The sequence below is a fragment of the Phaenicophaeus curvirostris genome, chromosome 1 (genome assembly GCF_032191515.1).
Source record: "Phaenicophaeus curvirostris isolate KB17595 chromosome 1, BPBGC_Pcur_1.0, whole genome shotgun sequence".
NCBI lineage: Eukaryota > Metazoa > Chordata > Aves > Cuculiformes > Cuculidae > Phaenicophaeus > Phaenicophaeus curvirostris.
In genome coordinates, this window is record NC_091392.1 from 44,842,874 (window position 1) to 44,864,350 (window position 21,477).

Consider the following 21,477-nt stretch of genomic DNA (forward strand, 5'->3'; position numbering starts at 1 on the left):
GGACTGTCCTGTTCCAGTTGCAGGAGTTTAACGCTTTCCCTTCTTGCTCTGTTTAGTTTTCAACAAAAGCAAACTCTGTATGGAATAATCATGCAGCAGGCCCTGGATTCACCATTAGTGACCTGTAAAATTGGCAGTGCTGGAGATTATTGGCAGGAGACGGTTTCCCTAGGCGCTTCCTGCCTTCTCTTGGAGAGTGAAGTTCAATTAGAGCAATGATATGCACAGCGGGGTTTTTGCAGAGAGTTCAGTACTTGGTGGTAGCATTGCTGTGTGAAAGACAGAGATATCTTTGGCCTTTTTGTGACCTTAGTGCTCCAGCTGCTACCCTCTCTTTAACCTATGCTTTCTCCAAACTCTTGCTTTCCTAATGTAACCTTCTTTCACGTCTTTTACCTTCTCATGCAACCATATCCCTCAAACATATTTAGTCTGCAGTTTGTGGGGTTTCTCTTCCAGAAAGTAAAGTGGAGATTGATGGCTGTGTTTTTTTTTTTCCTCTCCACTTGATTTTTCCTGTTTCTTTCTGACCTCCTGACATACTGTGGACTGCCTTCAGATCTCTGTAATCATCTTTCTCTTCATTTTCATGCTTTTCTGATTCTATTCTGTTTCTACAGGTGGTCCTTCAATTTCAGGAAATCCCACAAAGTTTTGTTTTGTCTCTTTTCTACCACAGCTTCATGGTGACGTTCCCTTTTGTTAGTCCCTGATGTGAAGAACATCATCCTCAAAATAACAATTCTTTTTTCTTTTTCATGATAACTTTCTACTTGTATTCACTCCTCATATCTTTAGTATCTGTAGTGCTGACTCACTCTGTGTGGAAACCTTCCTGGTTTCCAAGGTGTTGAGGGAGGCTGGCACATGAGCATGTTTAAGGAACTGACCTTACAGGTGTGCATACTGCTAAAAGCCTCCCTGGAATGTTTTTGCAGAAGTCCATATCTTCTGATACAAGGTGGGCATTTATGCCACTTACCTAAGTCGGTCAACTGCAGTGTGTGAGAGCAAGTCACAGTCATTTCTGGTAATATCTGCTGGTGTTGGGGGAGAAATGTAGTAGCTGTGCCTTCTCATTATGATGTTGCTTGGGTTTTAATGAAGTTAAAACCCAAAAGCTTGTTGAGACCATGGTATTGTAGCTGTCAGTCTCCACTTGCTTCTTACAACTTCTGTGTCTTTCTTTCTGTTTCTGTATTTGTGGAGTTTTGTGCTTTACCTGCTTCCTGACTGTTAATATTTGAGAAGAATACACTTGTGGAGTGGTCAGCCTAATTAATTACTGTTAATCCCCAAAACTGGCTGCCAGGAATTTTGTTGTCCATGAAGCTCTCATACTGTGCGTGTTCCTGTAGCTTTAGCATCAGAGTCTGAGGAGGGGCTGGATGTTTCCTGGCAAGATGCTATAGAAAATTCCCTGGGCAGATTGCAGATTTGAGGTAAAGAGCAAGAGAGGGAGGATGAATATGAACTTAAAATAGCAGTGCTAGTCTTTGTATTGAATTATTAGCACCTTGCTTTTTGGCAGAAGTTTTGTTTAAAGTGTTCTTGAGTAAACTGTGAAATTGTGCCACTGGCCACACACCCTGTATGGGGCAGAAGACCTCTCTGGTAGGAGCTGGCCTGTTTAACCCAAATATTTCAACATAAAATCCCAAACATCTCAACAAACACCCTTCCTAAGGCCTGAAGCTGACTGAAATGAAGGATCACTGTTAGCTGCAGACTCAGAATGTCTTTGCTTTTGACAGTTTGAGATTGTTTTGCTGTATTTTGTCAGGATATTCCCCTTGGGGCCCTTCTTTCCCTCCCTTTCCCCAAGAGCTGCTGGAGAAAGTGCAGGGCTGTCCTATTTCTTTCTTGTAAGCCATAACAAGAGATAGGAGCAGACTTGAAAACTGATTGTGGAGGGCAGCTGCCTCCTTTCTTCCTCCTAGCATTCCACCAGGAATTGCTTGTGAATGCACTGGGTTGCCAGAGTGCAGTTGAAATAGGCTTTGTCTGGTTTAGTTTATCCTCCACCGAAGTAGGAAGATGCACTTACAGGGCATGTGTGAAAGCCCTCTCCTCATTTGAATAACAGGTGTTGGAGGAAAAGTAAAGGAAAATAAATTAAAAAACCAGAAGTAAACATCTAGGAGTTATTGTGAAGTGTGTTATCTTAATCCCCACAGTGCTGCTAGTATGGAGATGAGTTTCGAAATTTAGTGGTGAAATTCCAGAAGTGCTGGAGGTTCACATATTACCACAGAGCACGGTGAGGGGGCTGCCAGTAGCAAAAGGAGTGTAGCCTCAGGGTCCCTTCTAGGGTGAAGGAAAGAAAGTCTAGAGAATTGTTTTCCTTTTGGGAGTGCTTGAGGCTTGCTCACATCTACCAGGATGTTTGAAGTTGCACTGACTGCTTGTGAGGTTCATGTTAAACTGTTAGTATAGTTTTGAAAAGGAGAAAATTTGACACGTTTTATGGCTGATGTTTAGGGAAGCATTTATTCAAGACTGAGCAAAGTGGGCAGCAGGTTCTGTACTTTTTTTATTTTATTCAGTTTTCGTGATGGTAAATGTAGTTTGCATATAAAAATCCTTTGGAAAATGACAAAAATGGTACACAACTGAAGTTACGGGGCATAAGGTAGGATTAGTTTATGCTTATTTTATGGCTTTGATTTCCTTTTTTCATTTCTTTCTGCACCATCTGGCATATGCACTTGAAAATGACTTAGGTGTATTGGCTCACGTGGAGAATAGGAAGTGAACAGAATAATCTTAGCTCATTCTTCTCCCATTTCATGCAGGTTCTTGTTTTCAGCTGGGTTAAGGCAGATGTGTAATTCCTTGTTTTCTATTCCTTGTAACCACTACATTCACTCTTTGTTTTCTTGTCTTGCAGAACGAGCCTCTGACTTCAGGTTATCATGGATACCCAGCAAGAGACAATCAAGTAAGAGTCTGACTGTAATGAATGTGTGTGCATGCATCTCTGTACACTTATGGATGTTCTGTCCGACAGCTTCCTGGCTGTCTTGTTATGGAGTGGAAATTGTTTTGTTCTATTGTGGAATGCTTGTGGAGATACATGTGGTAAATTGGATGTTTTTTTATGGCCTGCAGCAGTATGTGGCAATGTGCCTGGTAAGGGGTTAAACATGATCCACATTACCAACAGCTCAGGAAATTCTTGATTCTTAAAAACATCGTAACTTAAAATCCCTGTCCTAAGCTCTCACTGTATCTGCTTAGCGTTAATTAATGTAGATGTTCAGTACCAGTGCACATTTGGCCCTGTTTTATGCTTAATGCTGTAATTCTAGTATCTGGGGAGCAAAACAACACTGAGTTTTTGTGTGAGTCGTCTTTGCTGGTAGAGTAGGGGATGACATGTCCTGTTGGGTTGTTTCTAGTATCTGTGAACTTGTCTTGCCTTCCTTTCAAGTCCTGCGGGGCCCCTGGCCCTTGCTCTTAGTCAGGATGTTCTCCTTCTTACAGCAGTCAAAATTATACTGTTCAGTGCATTGCATCTGTAAGCATTCTCTTGCTTCCTAGCAGAAGACAGAAATCCCAGTCGATGAATTTGCACAATGAAAGGGGGAGATGCTTTGGAACAAATGAAATTTAATGGGTTGTAAGATACAACTGTCACACATTAAATCTCCCTTCTTAGAATGAAGTTTCTTTTTTTCAGTGTTCTGTAGTGCTACTCCGAACCAAGGTATGAACCAGTGTAACAGGAAATTAATACACACAGAAAATCAATAGTGCAGCATATTTCAGTAATGAGCAAATAACAAAATGAAAATAATATTTCTTAATATTCTCAGGTGTTGCTATATAAAGAAAGTGATTTTCATCAGATCTTGATGAGGCTTGGATATTTGTAGCAACAGCCTAAAGGGAGATGGTTTTGTGAAGAGAGTGCAGTGTAGTACAGCCTCAGCAATTGAAGAGTTTGAATTGTTGGTGCTTGTAACGTGTGTATGAATTTCCATATAGGAGGAAATTATTCAGAAGGTCTACTGGGAAATATTAAACTGTTAACCAGCACAAATAAATATTACACGCTGGGATGCTGTGGGAGTTGTGTTCCTACTCTATCCAGGCTAAGCAAGCCATGCTAGGCTGAGAGGCAGAGCCAGTCTCAGATTCTTAAAGCAGTTCATATCTGCTTTCAGCTTTTCCGCTCTGGTGGCACCCTCTGCACCCTATTTTGCATTATGTTGTACCCATTTAGGGGTGTTTTCAGGTCTTCTCAATATGTCATTTTGGTGACTATTTGTATGTCCGGCTTTACAGGTTTTCTCTTTATCATCCCTTAATAACTCTCCTGATTTCAAAGTCTAGAACTGGTGTTGCTGGCAGGTCACCAGATCGGCAGAGATGAGCACGGGAAGCTGCAGAGCAGCCAGGGCATGAAATGAGAATTACAGCCTGGACAGCAAAGGAGGGGTCTGTATGGGTAAGCACAGGGAGTCATATATACATAAGCCAGTTTATGCAAACGTGTCAGATGGAAAATAGATCTATGGATATTTCTGACTGGACAAACATCTTCAGTTTAACTTGAGTGTTTTCATTTTAGCAAATATAGATCTTTTTTGGCTGGTTTTGTTTTGTTTTGTTCCTGCTCGGTAGCATCTCAGTCTGTGAGAAGTGTTTGTCCTGTCTTGCTTTTGGCCCTGAAGCAGCTTATGTTCAGGCCTGGTTTTCACTAATGAGGTTTCAAGGCTTTTAGCTAACCTGATTGGGAGCCTGTAACAGGATAGAAGCAGAGAAAAGTCCTCTGTTGCCACAAACTGGGGCTGGTGCAGGAGAGACAGCAATGGCTGATTAATCACTTGCCTTTTTGCCCTGGGGAGGGAGGAAGGAAGCGGTATGGGGATATGTGTAGTGATCCTGATCCCGTAACAAAGTAATTATGAGATTCAGGAGCAATTGTGTCAGATTTCCTCAGATTAGGAGCTGGATTTGAGTTGATGAGTGTAAATTTCTGTTTCTTACTCCTTGCCATTGGAGTTTATTATTTTAAATACTTGTACTGTGCTTATTACCGTGATGTTTTCCTTAGTAGAAGTAACAAAGCAGAGGTTTATTTTCAGAGCATCTTGTTGTATGACCACAGTAGTCTTTATAGAAGTTCTGTGGATATAAGTTGCTCTTTTTGTCACCTTATGTAGCACCTCACTGCTTCATTTGCTTGTATATCCTTTTGGCTCCTTCAAGCTCTAAAAGCCATTAATTGCTGGCTGCAAACCTTTCACTATGCTGTTTTTACACCCTCTAGTGGTTAAGTCATACTCAGATGTTCCAGGTTATTATAGGTTTTTTTTCCCACCAGTAGAAACATGTGATTCATTTGAGTCTTCACTTGGTTCATTTGGGAGTGCTTAAGTCTGCAGTGTGAAGTTTATTTTGTATCCTTTCCTAAATAGTTAAGCATTCTGTCATCATCATGCATGGGCAGCAGCACTGAGGCAAATGAGATGGGTTCACATTGAGGCTGTACTCTTCTAATTCTGGTGTTGTGCGATTGCTTTATCGTAACCCAGAGCTTTGAGTCATTGCATAGCCCCCCTGTTCCTCCACTGCCCTGCCAGAGCGCTGTCTTACTGGGCTTTTTATGGTAAAAGGGCTCAGGGAGCATGCGTGCTAAATGATTATGGTAGAAGTTTGCCTAAAACCAGAAGGCTTTCTGTTGCTGAAGTCTTGCACTACTGAAGCTCCTTTACTGCCGTGTGAGGAGCTGGAGACCTATCTGTGATTGTTTTCTAGAATTCAAGGTTCACTCTGTGGATGTGTAATGCCCGTACAGGAATGGCACGATGCCCCTCCTTTTCCCCAGAGCTAGGCTGATGTCAGGAACAAAGTCCGTGGTAAAGGGCAAATACGGGAAGCGTTAGTGTAATGTAGTTAACTGAGATGAGAACCAAGCCTTGCGGTGAAGAGAGCTTATTCTCTGGGGACTATTCAGTTCCTTAGCTTTCTGTTGGGCCTGCCAACAAAATGATGTTTCTCTTTTTTTGTAACATGAGTGCCTGCCTAAAATGCAGTGAACCAAGACTTCCTTGCTTCATTTCCCAAGCTGTGACAAACAGCTCTGAGGTCCTGTGAGTTGGTCTCAACACAGAAAATGACTGGAGATAACTTTTACATATAGAGGAACTCATCAAGAATAAATACTCTGCTTCCAGAAAGCTATTCCACGGTAACTGCACCAGCTTGTTTTATATATAGCCAAAGCCTATGTTGCATTTCTCTAGTGCTTTTCATGTTGAAATGTATTAGATGTGATATCTGAATTTGAGGGCTGAATACTGGCACTTCTGTGGCAGGATTTGGCAGCTGCACAGTATAATTTTGTACACCCAACAGGAAGCAAAATGAGCAAGAACACCTTGTTTAGCTTCCACTGAAGGCAACAGAAGACGAGAGAGAGTTTATGGAAGCAGGAGGCAATTGCAGACACCAGAACTGAGTCAGGATGTTAGTGCTATTACACCTCTTTTGTTAAGGAAAATGATCCTCAGCTATCACAATGGGTTAGGATGTTCAGTTGAAGCCTCTCTTAAAAGCTTGTACGTCCATGAGTACAGATCTTAAATCAAACTGGACCATTGGCTTGGTAGTAATGTGGTGGAAACATTGTTACCTATCACAAATGACACTTGCTTCAACTATGTCATTTCGGTGGCTGGTTTTCCATCTGAGTGTTCACCGGGCCTGACCTATTGTTCCCATGTATGTAGATGAGACTGCAGCTCAAGGTAGCATGAGTGCCCATGGCAACTGCTAGGAACAGATTTATCCATATCCCCTTGGTTTGAGTTCAAGCTTAAGGTGAGATGCTGTTAAATCCTCTCCAATTGTCAGCCTGTTCTCCTGGGTCTTTATGCACTTGCTGCTGTGGAGTATCTGTTGGAGCGTCGTAGGCAGCATCAGGCTGTGTGCATTCCCCTTCCTGGGGCCATGAGCTGGTGCGGGTGGCAGTGGCAGTCAGTGAGAACAGGAAGCCTCCACTGTTGGTTTTTTTTCCAGTGTGTATTTTGTTTGTGGTTTTTTTTTGGCCCAGTCCCCCCTTGATGTGGGAAGTTCAGCAAGGAAGCACTTCATCCTGAGCTGTGAAGGGCATGCATGAGGTCCCATGGGGAGGCAGGACAGCAGGTCACTGGGCTTCCTGTTGGAGTTGTCTGCACGGAGGCACTGCTGCTCCTGTTGGGGGCTGCTCGCATTGGTGGTATCTCGGCAGCAAGCAGCAGGGATTTCGGTGGAGAGTTCAGAGGCAGAAACCTCTGTGCTCTTGTCTGTCTGAGGTTCCTTTACCCATCTTCCTCTTTTCCATTATGTGCATGAAGCGTGAATTTGGGGATGTTGCCACAACTTGATTAGCAGCTGAGTGGTTCAGTGTATATTAGGATATCCACAAAAATCTCTTGGTTTAGTATTTAACAGACTGAGATGCTCCTGTCATAAAACAAAAAGTAACTTTCTGGATAAAGATGGTTTTGCTACTTGTTTATTTTTATTTGTACCATAATAGCACCAGCCACAGTCTCTCCAGAACCCTGTTTTGTCAGTCTTGAAACAAAGATTCTCACTCTCAAGAGTTTAAATCTGTAAGTAGTGTTCCTGAAAAGAATTTTGGTTTTTAATTTGTTTTCCTACTTGTTACTGACCATCAAAATAAACCCTCTAGCGTGAATACTAAGTGTTGCGGTAGCCAGTGAGATTGTGGCAGTGGAAGTGTTAACTTATTCAGGAGTTAGAAAGGATCCTTTGTGGATTTTTGGTTTATTTGTTGCGTACACTTTTGGCGTTTATTTAATAGAGTATTTTCCATACAAATGCTTAAAATGAGAGACAGAGGGAGGAAGAAAAGCCTTAAATAAAGTTTTTAACACCTTACTCCTTGAGTGAATAGCCAGGACTAGGATCAGGAAGGGTCTAAGGTCCTCTGTATAAAACAGAGAAGACCAGGCTTGGTGTTCTTGTTGCTTCTGAGGAATGCCTCTTTGTTTGAAAGCAAGCAACCCCAGATTTGGGATGGGACTAAGCTAATGAGGGGAAACTGTTCTAAACACCTTCCTTATGATTAAAATGAGGTAAATTAGGGTTAAGACTGCCAAATCTACTGCTTCCTGGGTTCCACAGCCTCTCTTCAGGCAAGCAGTGAAAGATTTCCACTGTATACTAGACAGGACAGAAGGGATGTTCTGTTACTTGCCTAACAGCAATGTCCCATAGAAAATAACAAGCTTTGGTTTAGAGTATGTGGTCTTGGCAAAAATGTCCAACGTATTCTGGAGAGGGGAAGCATCTGTGAGACAGTTGTATGTAGAGGGGTTCAAGGGTATGTAGTGGGATAACTGCTGGAGTGTTACCCTTTAGCATCTAAGCTGTGAAGAGTGTTAGACAGTTAAGATGTGTTATGGGAAGGCATTTAACACTGCTGGAAGGGAGGAGTTTGAGAAATCCTTTACCGGATTGCATCCAACTTTATATAACTCTCAGTACATTCAGAAAGTTAAAAAGTGTTGATAGAGTGGAGAGAGTTAAAAGCAATGTAAACCATGATATCCATGAAGGAAAATAGAGAGCAGTGTTAGCTAAAAATTGAAGGAGGAGTTTGTTACAGACTGAGGTTCAGACAGTCATGGACGAGTTGGGAGAAGCACGCTAAAATCCACTGAGACTAATCTAGTAATGTAGTACTTCTCCTCTGAATCCATTGTTGTCTTGGTAAGACACTTGGTTGATCACTTGATGCATGATCCTTGTTTTCTCGAGTCCAAACTACTATTGAGAAACTGCAGGAAAGATTCAGGAACTGGGTTGAGAAATAATTGTAACACATAGACCACTAAAATACTGAGCCTGATATAAACGTGCTTTCTGAAATTTTACACTGAACCAAGTCTTTTTGCTAATATAGGCCACATTCCCCCAAATCTCTCCTTTCCTCTCAGTTTAGCTTGTTTTCTGCTGTCAGAACCCTTAAACAATACAGGAAGCACACTGTCTTGTAGTTGATAGAAGCCTTGCAAACAGATTGCTCTGGCTGTATAATTATTTCCGTTTTCCTTCATGTCTGCTGCCTTTCCAGCCTCTCTGAACACAAGGCAGGGAATGCTTTCCTTACAGAAGCTTGAATGCCTTTCATGAACACCTTTGGTGAGCCGAAGTGTGCCTTGCTGTTACTCAGTGTTTAAAAAGGAAGAAAAAACAAGCATGCGGAGAGAAGTTGTATGAGAAGTAGTTAAGGAGGAGTGCATCTAGTGCAGATATGTGGGAAGACTTCCTGAAAACAAGCTCCTTCAGTCCTGTAAAGACCTTCTCAAGGGTAGTAACGATCATCCTTGCTGATGAATAGTCCCGCCAAAGCTCTGGGGTTGTAAGGCGTTGGCAGGAAATGGGCAGGATGATGTAATACAAATTCCTTTCACGTTTTGAGTCCTCCGATTCAAGCAATTTCTCATCTCTGCTTGGAGTTAAAGAGAGGAGATGTGAGTCATCCTTCTTGGGAGAGGACCAGGAGACCACTTCTGCGATGTACTTTTTGACCGTCAAAGTGTTACCCGATGTCTGCAAGAGTCTTGGAGACTCCCATGCCCCTGAGCTATTTTGGCAAGAGAGAGAGCATCTTGTATGTATTTCCCCTTCTGAAATTATAGGAGTGCTAGAGAGTGTGGCATGTGTGTTAGAAGTAGTTTGTAAAATGATCAGTTGGGGGACTAAACTCGAACGGAGTAAAGAAAACAGCCTCTTGACGGATATTATATCCTATTGAGGACACGAAAGTGGCTATTTGGGTCAGACAGAAGGTCTCTGCCTTCCAGTGTTCTGGCTTCGACAGTGTCTAATAGCAAGTACTTAAAGTAGAAGGAACAGCGCCAAGAGTTGGTAATACTTCCCCTCCTCTCCACTCCTGAAGCTTGGGGCTTTGGGATTTCTGAGCAATAGATTTTTGTTTTTTAGTCACCTGTGATAGACTTTTCTTTATTGAATTTGCCTAAATGTTTTTTGAGCCCATCTAAATCTTTGGCATCTGCAACATCCTGTGGCAAGTTCGCTGCTTTAGGTTTATTTTATGAGGGAAAAAGTTCTTTGCACACAGCTAGCTTGCAACTGGAGTGGTTTTAAAGCTTTCAGGTGAGAGAGATCCTTGGCTTAAGTAGCTGCACTGTCATGGCATGGGTGGGGATTTTTATCTTAGATTCGTAAAGGCTGGAAAAGACCCCTAAGATCAAGTCCAAGCGTCAGCCCAATGCCACCATGCCTACTAAACTGTGTTCCAAAGTGCCACATCTATACGGCTTTTGAACACGTCCAGGGATGGTGACTCCACCACTTCCTGGGCAGCCTGTTCCAATGCTTCCTCACTCTTCCAGTAAAGAAATTTTTCCTAACAGCAAATCTGAACTATATTTAAATTAATCTAAACGGGAAAAAAACCCAACAAAACCAAGCCAACCAAAGAAACTAGAGGAAAATATAAATTGTTGGTATGCTTTTAGTATTTTTTTGCCCCTGAAGGACTATAAAACCTTTGCAAAAGTTATTTCTAGATAGCCTATAAATGCATGGGAGGCCTTGCCGAGCTTTAGTAATGCGCTGCTGCAGCATGGCGAGGCACTTGGGCGAGTTCAGTTTTGGCCCTGGCCTGGCCTTCTGGTGCATAACTGGGAGAGCTTGGGGAGAAGGAGGAAGAGGAGGAGGAGGAGGAGGGTGCTAGGGGAGAGCTTGGCTGGGGGCCTGGGTCTTGGGTGGGTTCCTGGGGTCCCAGGGAGGAGGAGGGTGTGGAGAGGAAGAGAGGGTGTGGGTGTGGGTGGGTGGGTTCCTGGGGGTCCCAGGTGGTGTCCTGGGGAGGAGGAGGGCGCAGGAGGGAAGTGTGGCTGTGGAGTGGACTCCCGGGTGGGTTCCTGGGGTCCTGGGGAGGAGAAAAGGATGTGGGGAGGAAGAGTGGCTCTGTGTGTGTGTATGTGTGTGAGTCCAAGGTGGGTTCCTGGGGTCCCAGGGAGGAGGAGGAGTGCAGAAGGGAAGCGGGGCTGCCGGGGGGAGTCCTGGCTGGGTTTCTGGGGTCCTGGGGAAGAGGAGGGTCCAGGGAGAGGGGAGAAGAGGCGGGGGTCGAGGGTCCCGGGTTGGGTCCCGTGTGTCCCTGGCGGCGGGCTGCCAGGAGAGGGCAGCCGCAGCCCGGCTGGGACCGATGGGGACCGGTGGGCGCCGATGGGGACCGGGGTTGGGGCTGGGGCAGCCGCTTCTCCCTCCTCCCCGCTTCTGCCTCCGGGGTTGTTCCCTTGGCGCTGGAGCCCGGCCGTCGCCGCAGGGTGGGAAGGGCTGAAGCCGTAGGGAGGGAGGGGGAAGAAGATTCGGTTTCTTGCACCGCGCAAGCGTTTGGGAGTGACATCTCTGAAGTTTTGGAAACGGCCGCCCTCGACGAGGGAATTTTGTTTAGAGGGATGGGGAGAGGACGCGCCAGTGAGGGAATCCGGCACGGGAAGTAGCCAAGGAGGCTGAGATGGGGCTGGCATAGGGATCTGAGTCTTCAAAACTTAGAGATTTGATTCTTCCAAGAGGCACGGAGGGAAAGGTTTTTGTAATGCAAGTCTTATCTCTCTTCCAGAATGTATCAGGAGTGAGCAGAGGGGAGATATGAGAGGGATGTCTGAGAAGGAGTACTGGTAACAGAGCTGCTCTTAGAGGGCAGCCTGAGCAGGCAGCCTGGTGCATTTCCCTGGCTCCAGCAGGCTCCTGACCCGAGCTGTATCCGGAGGCACAGGTGCTGCACAGCATTGCTGCCGCTCCAAGGGCAGGATGAGATGGACTCGCACTCACAGCCAGGGCTCTGGGATGCCCTCACCCCACAGAGGCTATGCTGGAGCGATCCATTATCTCAGTGTATCCTGCGTATCATGAGATCCTACAGCTTTCAAGTTAATGTGCTTCTTGTTTTGTTTTGTTCTGTTTTAAAAGGAAGCTAGAGATATCAAAGAATACAGCTTGTCAGTGTAGTTACAGACCTGGAAAGATGCTGAAAAAAATCAGAGGCTTATGGTCGAATCCTTTCCTAAAGGAGATTAAGGCAACAACAGACATACATTGCTAATTTTTAAGGAGCAATCATGTCAGATCAATTTAATTTCCTCATCTGACACGGCAGCAGGCCTGGCAGATGGGGAAAGCTACTGGCTTTGGACCTAGTCCCGCATGACCTTTACATAAACTAGGCAAATGAAAGGTGAAATTATGAAGGGGTTGAATGCCTAATTGGAAAACTGTATTTGAAGTAATTATGTCATGTTTTTCTCTGTGTATGTGATCTGGAGTCTTAACATGATCTGTCCTGGTTGCTCAGCTCTTCTGTACTGTTCATCAAACATCAGGGTAATGAAAGAATGACTGAACATATGTATCTGGAGGGGCTGGCAGCCTTTGGAAGGTAGAATTACGTGTCAAAAATTGCAGTAAATTGCAGAAATGGCCTGAAATCTAACAATGTGAAATTAAACTAAACCAAGCTGTATTAACAAAAGGAACTGTATGTGTGACATAAAATGGAGAATGGCTGGCTAAGCCATAATATTGAAGAAAGAATCCGGGGTAATGAGAGATAACAAACTGAGTATATGGAGCTGGGTTTTTGTGATCTTGAAAACCTGGAATGTATTTTCAAGTGTGTCAGGTAATTGTAGAAGACAGTTATTCTTCAGAGATACTGTACCTAGTTTTAGGCACTTCAGGAAAAATACAGAGAGAATCTGGAAAAAGACTAGGGAAGAATAAGTAAAGGAGGCTCAGAGCTTGACACAAGAGGAAAATGCTGAGCTTGTTCCTTCTTTAACAAAAGAAAGAAGAGAGAAATATGGCTTATGGGGATTGATTATTTACTATGTTCACTGAAGACAATTTTATTTGCATCAAGGAGGGCTTAAATTGGATATTTTGGGGTAAAACAACATTTCAGATTCAATGTGGTGAAGCACTGGAATGGTAATTTAGGGGACGAGAGTTCCTGTTTCTGGGATTCTGTAATAACAAGTTAGGTAATTCCTGATGGATGTTTGTCTAAACATGCTCTGCGATGTCTCTGAACAGGGAGGACCTCTTGTTTCCCCTGTCCTGTACTTGTGTTATTCTGTGACAGTCAAAAGCCAGTTGTTACCATCTACATAATTCCGCAGCAGTATGACTGCTGTTGTCTTGAGCCTTCTTCCCTTTCTTTGTGTGTCTGTGTTGCAAGATAGGAGGCTCCTCTGCTCCTGTATGATCTTAGAAGTACCAGAGATTGTTTCTTTGTGACAGCTGCCTCATAACTCTGTTTCTTCCAGAGCATGCTTATTACTCAAAGGTGAGGGATGTTCAGCATCTTTGAGTCAGTCCTCCCCTCTGTCTCATAGTAATAACATGTATCATGTCAGAACCTTGGAGCTGTTTGATATGTTGATTTCCCTTTAAGCTCTCTGGCCAGATCTCCGTTTCAAGTGTGCTTGGAGGAGAGGCTTTTGCTGTTTTATTGTTGGGCTTTTTTTTTTATTAAACATTATCATAAACAAATGTCTCCTTGCTACCCTACCTGCAACTCCCCTTGCACCGAAGCTAGAACTGAGAGAAATTCAGCAGGAGCATTTCCTCAGTCTGGGCAGGGAGTGTGCTTCTGCCTGCTTGCTGCTGGGATCTGTGGGGGGGGTGGCCAGCCTGCCTGCATTACGCCGAGTACAATAACTGCTTCGCTGCTCTGCTCGTGTCGGCCACTTCAGCAGGACCCTGAGTAAATGAATGGCATCGCTCTCTGTTCTGCTGACTTCTCCTGCTTGGTGAGTGAGTAGCTCTGCACTGACTGGGGAAGGATGCTGCATGCAAGCAGACAACCACAACAAGCTATGCAGAGGCTCCCAAGAATAGGTGGTGGGTAGAAGATGGTTTCATTCTTCTTGGTATTTAGGGAGAGGTATTTCCAGTGGTAGCATAATGTTGCTCGGAGCAGGCATTTGCCAGATGGTTTCAGCTCCCCTGAGGCTTTGGGATGTGAAAGGGAAAGGGCCAGGAACACACTTTTGATTCATTCCATTAGTAGATTAATCGGCACTGTCCTGGCTTAATAAGTCTCTTAGATTTCCCAGTGGAAATGGCACATGTAATTCTGCCCAGGTCATTCTCTGCACACCTGTGTTGAAGCTTTCACAGCAAGAAACTATGCTGCTGCAGGCAACATCTGTAAAACAAGACTCTGCTGGGGGGACAGTTTTTTTTGGTGTGGGGGGAGAGATGAGAGAAAACATTTTTAATAAATACTGTTAAATAATGCTAGTGAGAGTGAGATGGCTTGTGAGAACATGCTTGAATTCTTCTGCCATGTTGGTTGGGGATGTATTTAAAATCTTGCAGTGGTAATTTGATGTTATGAAGCTTCCCCCCTCCTCTCCATTAATTGCTGGCTAGATTGTGTTTTCCAGGAAGTCTGTGATTAGAGGACGAGGGTGCTTTTCCTGATAAAGGTCAGAGGCTGCTGTCTCAAGAGGCAGGTGATAAAATGTAGAGAACTGTCTCACTGATTTTAGCTGAAAATATGAGCAGATGCTGTGCTGCTATTTACTCGCGGGGGCTGTCCCCCGTGACCTGTCTTTTTGCCTCTCTCCTCGGGCCAATGGATTGTTGGGGAGTGGATTTAGTTGCTGCTGCTGCCCACGCGGGAGAAGGTTTGTAGCTCTTGGCAGTTTTAGCAGGAATATGCGTTTTTAACTCTTGTGGTGCCCATGGATTGCAATGAGCTGTGCTCTGATGTCACAGCAGCACTGAGCTGTGCTTGCTGCCAGGTCTGATAGAGGTTTACCAGTAGGATTGTATCTAATGAGACGTGCTGAAATTCCTTCGTGGCTGGGTTTTAATGAGGAGAGACTTGAGGTACTGCTAGTAAACATCCTCCTCGCCTTTTCTGTTCCATCATTCCCAATACACCTGGAGAGCATGGTCTACTCTTTCCTACAGATCAAGAGGACATCAATAGCTAATGTTGGGAAGTTTGATCGTCATCTCTGTTTCTGGGGCACCTGTCACTCTGGCTTATTGCCCTGGCCTCCTGAAGCTAAAACAGTGCTCCTCAATTCCAAGTGCTTGGAGAACATCTTGTTTTCCAACCATTTATGGCAGCTAGCTCCAATCCTTTGCAGGGTCTGGAGGAAGACTGACAGGGGCCAAAGGAGTAAGTGTCATGAGACTCCAGAGCTTTCTGTTGAAAGCTGAGATAGAGATACTTTACATCCCACAGTATATGTGGCTGGATTTAGGCTCTTTGGTATTTCCAGTAGAATGGCATTTCAGAACTGGGAGCTGAACTCTGACAGCAGCGTTGTTCCCAGTTGCTGCCAACTTCACCCCAGACAGAGAACTGCTGTATTTCTTGAGCAGCTGGTGCTGTGGAGCAGAGCATGGGAAGAGTGCTGGTCTCTGAAATAAATTGAAATATACTGGCACAACAGACAGATAGAGCCAGCCCTCTGAATTTCAGTCAAGAATTAATCTAATCACTGTGTAATATGTTCTTACTGGTCTATCCTACCTAAAGGGCAAACTTAACTACATTAGGCACAATTTGGAGCATTTGATTTCCTTCAGACTTAGAATTAGGATACAGCTGACTGTCCATGTACATATTTCGAAGTTTCTGGGCATCTCTAATCCAGTTTGTAGTGACATTAGCATTAGATAACTGTAGTGAGCCCTTTATCTGAAAGGAAACATGCATTCTTTAGGTCACACAAGGATGGAAAAAAAAAAGATGATTCTTGTCACTGTTGCTTTCTGGGAATGGGGAGGAGTTTCATATATTGTTGCTGCTTGCTTTGTTATCAAAGTGAGTAGTTTCTCTAGCAGGTACAGTAGTTGTCAGATGGAACGGCTATGCTTCAAAGCTTAACTTTGGATTAAGATAAGATGAGAAAGTATTGCATAGGACCTAGGGCACAATAGCTGCATGTATTGACTGGCCATAGTTAATTCATACCATCCATCTCATCTAAACTGAACGTGAGGGAGCTGCTACTCATTCAATTTGTCTGTTTTAGAAAAGGATCGGAAGAGTAAGGAAATTGCAATCAGTCTCTAATGGAAGAGTCTAATTTTGCTGGGATTTGATCAGAAAAGTCATCAGAATGGAATTTACAGTACTGTAATTTTTTATTTTTTTTTGTCATGGAAGGGTATAGGAGAGAGAGGGGAAGATGGAACAACCTTAGTACAAGCTCAGCTGAGTGTGTTTGAGAGTCACAGTATGTTTGTTCCCCACAGACTGCATTGATGCTGAAGACTAGATCTATAGCTGGTCTGCTCCTCTGAAAGCCAAAATCTTCTTGATTCAAGTATGTCAGTTGACACGAGTGCCAAGAAATGCACCTGAACTGGTTGGAACATCCTGTGTTGCAAACTCTGAATGTTTGTAGTACTTGCTGCACGTGAGATCTGCAGAGTAGGAAAATGCTGTATTAAAAGAAGTAGGTCGCTATCTACCCACATGCCTTCTTGGAAGTCACATATTAAATATATACACTAAAAAGACTTGTAAGAATAGGCTATCTTTTGCTTAAAAAGCAGGAAATGAGTAGTGTGGTTAGTCTTTACATTTACACACATTTTTTAATTTTCTTATGTGCAAAATTCTTTGAGGAGCCAGTCAGGTGTAGGGAACTGTTTGCTGCAGCCATGAGAACAATCCAGCTAGATGGTGGTGGCCCAGGTATGGTTAAGGACCACTTTGCTCAGAATGAGATCAGAAGCAGAATTGCTTTTCTGACAGCTGACCTTTGCTGATCATTGTGAATTGAAGTTGGGGATATTGTATTTTATAACTAAATTTTTCCAGTAGCATTTCTGTCCTCTCTATCTTCGTCTATATTTTATATCTATTTATGTCTCTCATCTAATGCTTTATTAATGCCTTTTACATTTGAACAGTCTGCTGTTCCTTTATGTGGTTTGACAACTGCCAATACCCCTGTTGAAATATTTTGCTTTTAGTTCTGTTAATGGCGATTTTGCCGGGATTGTCTGACTCCCGTTACGTAATGGAAGGATCTGCAGTCCCCTGACACGTGTGTTCGGTCTTTCCACCCACCCTTACTTATCACAGATTGATGCTGTGTTCCACCGAAGTCTTTTAGTGATTCAGTTTTGTTGTTTCTTGGGAGATGTCATGCAGTGTTTATCAGTGTTACCTCTTTGTTAGCTAGAGTCGTTCCTTTCTTCTTTGCTGATTATATACTTGTGCCATTCCTCATACTGAGGCTGTATTTCAGCCAACTAAAGCATCATGGATCTATGGTATTTTGTCTTCATTAGGTACATAATGCTTCTAGGTAGTGTCATGGGTTATTTTTTTTCTCAGGGGGTCAAGTGAAAGACTGTTATTTCAATAAAAGAAGACACAAAGCAGCTGTGACAGTAAGGATTAAAAAATTGTGCACGTTGTAGTATTCAAGCTCATTTTTTTTCCCTCTCATAGGTGTATTTTGCAGTCTTCTTCTGGAGTTTATTAGTCTTTGAGTCTTTCTAAGTTGGAGAGAATAGATTTCTAACTCTTAAAAGGGTATGTTAAAACTCAGACTTCAAGTGATACAAGGTAGAATTTTATTTCTGTCTGTAGCAACTTTACTATGGCAGGATTTGTGACTGCTTTGTATGCTGTAGTAAATTAGATCCCAGCAGTACAGGGCCTGTATAGATAAATATAGTAGCCATTATACCTCGATACAGTTGTATTGCTTAGGAAATTGCTACTGTTATTGAAAAGGAATTTGCTCAGGGCAAGAGGGTATCCATTACTTCCTGAATAACTCCCTAACGTTGTTAACCTTCCTTTGCACAAACAACCCAGAATGAGTCCTTTTCTGCAGGCTGGTATTGTTCTCTGTCTGTATTCCTGTTTATCGGCAGCAGGCCTAAGCCAAAGTTTCAGCATATTAATAAACCCCTGTGTGGTCCAGGGAAAAGAGCAACTCCCTGTCTTCTCCTTTCTCCACTGTTGCAACACTCTCATCTTCATATCCTTTCTTAGTTTGCTGGGCTGTTGCCTTGCTGATGAATCATTGATGCGCTACAGCCACTTGGTGTGGTAAGCATGGAGAAAAAAAATGGTGTAATGATGCTGTGGCTCCATTGATGAGGTATTTGAAGCAGTTCCTCTCTTGCCACCTAAATCTCACACATTGTATAGGAAAACACTTGGATGCCACTAGTTCATCCTATGGACTATGAAGAGATGAGTTGTTGAGGTAGGAGCTGAGTTGCAGTTTTTTAATTTATGGCTTCCTCTTTGAAATCCACAACCAAATAAATACCCTCTTTAGCACTGATGAACAAGTCTAGGGTATAGAGAATCCTTCTTTCTGCCCTTTATCCATTCAGTGGGATATTGTACTCCTGATTTGACATTAAAAAATAGTCTTTTGCTGGAGTTCTATGCTATGTAATACTTTCTGCTACTTCATGGAAAAATCAAAGGGATATCCAGCTTTGTTCTCTGGACATTACTAGTAAAGATATTAAGGCAGCTATTAGTTAACGAAATGTTAAAAAAATATTTAAATATCAGTGTTAGAGCTTGTTCTAATTCTCTCTATGTGAGGGAATATATTTGCTATGTGCCAGTTCCATGTGGACTTTTGGATTTCAGCCTAGGCACAGGTGTAATAGAATGGAGAAGATGCAGCTTGAAAATCAAGCCTGTGGTGGCAACATAGCTGCATAGGTGCTTTTTTTTCTGCAGACTTTGCTAGCTTCTCCTTGGAAGGTGTTGGAGGATTGCAGGCTTCACTCCTCTTCCACCGTAGTAAGTCTGACAGATGTAATTCATGGAGATTCCCACTTGGCTGCCCAAACTCTTGTTTGCTGTATCCTCAGAGGAGTTCTGTCACCATTTTGTTTCTGCAGATAAATGCCCAAACCACAGCTATAAGAACTCCTTACATCTAAATGTTTGCATGCTCTTGAATGTCTAACTTTGAATCCTCAGGCTTCACAACTTAGTTTTGTTGATGGTGGGTGTATTTTTGTCTGGGAACACATTTTCAGTGAGGTACCTTTAATGATTACTGGGCTTATTGTGCTTCTCTTGAAGGACTGGCAGTGCCTTTTCAGAATAGTGCTCTTGAGTGTACTTGTGAGGAAAGGAAAATCCCAAACCAAGTCTAAAAAGCTTTTCTTGGTGGAAAATCCCAAACAAAGTCTAAAAAGCTTTTCTTGGTACCTGTGTTGTGTCGTTGCCCCCTCGCCCTCCCCTCCTCCCCCTTGAACGATAAGCCTGTGAATTGAGACATTCTGAAGTTTATCTAAAGACTTAATTACTATGTGAAGTCAGTAGCAGGACAGTCCCTGAAAACTGTTGGTTTTGTTTGCATGTCAAGATGTTTTATTGTTTCAGGCTTTCAGCTTTTTGTGGAAGATAAACTAGCCCTTGATAGTTTGCTTTTAAATAAGTAATCTCTTTTTCAGAAGGCTTTTGCTGTGTAGCTGAGCCATACCTGCAGGAGAGAGAATAGGGAATCCAGTTTTCCAGTAATGAAATGGGTTGCTCTATAACAAAATGGCTTTTTTATTTTCTTTTAATATGCCAATGTTTGGCTTATTTGCTTGGCAAAATATCTAAAAGGGATTGTGGTATTTTGTATTCTTCTTGCTTCCTTTCACAAACAGGATAATGCAGAAAGAGGCATCCTGGAGTCCTTTTGGATGTTGAGAGGAAATCTACCTCATGATTCAGAAATTCTGATAACTGGAGATAATGGCACAATCCTGAGTGGAGGGAGCCTTTGCAAACGAGCAGCACCGTGCCACCGTGGTAGTCTCTGGTGGCACCCAAATGACTAAACCAGCCTCAAAGAAGATCCTCTTATCTCTATAGGAACTCCATGTGTGCCCAGGCCTGCCTGCTCTGCCTCTCCCCAGATAGCTCCCAGCCCCATCTCTAATCTTCTTTAAAAAAACCAAATCAACAAACAAAACCCAACCAAACCAACCAAATAAAAGAACAAGACACAAGGCATACCCAAACCCCACAACTAGTGGGAGCCTCATTCCCCTGTTCTTTTGCTGGGACGTTCTGCCAGAGTCAGATAAGCTGTGGAAAGCAGCCATTGAGTCAGAGAAATTTCCCGCTGAGCGCTGCAGAGCACATCGCCCTTCCCATCTCCAGTCAGACCTTTTGTAGATGGTCCTTGAAGTGTTTAATCAGGGTGGGACAACGATCTAGTCTTCATCCTCAGTCAGAAGCCAGCTTCTGCATAAAATGTGAAAGCTTGGTCTGGCTCTTGGCTGGGAGTGCAACTGTTTTGCTTTGGTTTGAAATGAAATTTCCATCTTCAGCCTGCTCAAGCCTCAGACTATGTCCCCTCCTGCTTTTCAGATGAGGAAAACTGCACAATGAAGAGGAACACGTAGAATCAATAGCACTTACAAACCGTAGAATAATTTGATCTTATTTTAGAGTTCAGGCTGGTTTTAAAAATTATTTTATGGTTTTGTTTTACAGGAGAGGTTGCCAGGAAGCCTTAATAAACATCAGGTGTAGATATTTTTATGGTCAGTGTTTTTCACTCGTGTATCCGAATAGTCTCCTACATCCGTTCACGTGCACAATTTAGTCTGTCCTCCTCTACTTGAGGCCTTCCACCTGCATCTTTGTTCTCCAAGCCTCCTGTTATCAGGCCTTACTTCATTTTTTGCTTTGCTCAGCATTGGAATGTTATTTTAGCTCTCATTAGTGGACGAGTTCCAACCTGGATGCTTCTAGGAAAACTCAGATGCTGCAAAAATTGGTATTGGTAGCACTGCTTTCCTGATGCAGTGTTCTGGTGATGACAGAGGTATAATCTTTTGGCTGAGCTTAGCTAACAGCAGCAAAGCTTTAATAATATGGACTCCAACAAACATCTCTGTTTGGGGATGTTGTTGCATCGCAGTTGTGCTTTTGGCCTTACAGCAGGTTTAATGTTAGGGCTCATTACAGCTGCAAATGCAGGTTGGGCAGTTCGATGCAAACTGCAGGCCTTCCCAAGTGCTCACACCTGAGTATGCTCACAGCTGTAGTTTGGTTAAAGCACACTTGTTATCTGGTTACATCCCTTCTGTTTGTAAGCTTGAACTAGATAAGAGGACGACAGGGCTGTTTGTTGGGGAGCTGTTGGAACATCTTCCTTAGTTACTGCTGGAATGGAAAGCATTTTATTATCACAGACTGCAACAGCTGACTTTTCTCCAAATATAGAACAGAAATACGTATTAAATGCTTTGGCTTTTTTATTATTGGGAATGTTTTTACCTTTTCCCTTGTAGTAGCAGGTCAACGCAATTGCTGGGGTTGCTATTCTTGAGAAGCTTTGGAAAAACTCATTATCATCTTGCAGCTCTGGCTATGGATTTTGTCTCCTGTCGTTAAGATTCCTGGGTAAATCGTATTTTTCCCCTTCCTAATTTCATTTCTATTTCCTTCTCTCAGCTTTT

General features: G+C 43.2%; 1 protein-coding gene across 24 annotated transcripts in view; it reads left to right on the top strand.

Annotated features, from left to right (window-relative positions):
- The window catches only part of RBFOX2 (RNA binding fox-1 homolog 2), a 176,946-nt gene that overhangs the window by 35,330 nt on the left and 120,139 nt on the right, over window positions 1-21,477 (top strand). For all 24 annotated transcript variants that reach the window (XR_011337422.1, XR_011337423.1, XR_011337426.1 and 21 more), the window contains exon 2: window positions 2,891-2,941. Coding sequence is in view for 14 of the 24 variants with exons in the window: in XM_069856714.1 (XP_069712815.1) it covers window positions 2,891-2,941 (51 nt within the window). In the remaining 10 variants the exon portion in view is untranslated. The remainder of the gene's footprint in view (window positions 1-2,890; window positions 2,942-21,477) is intronic.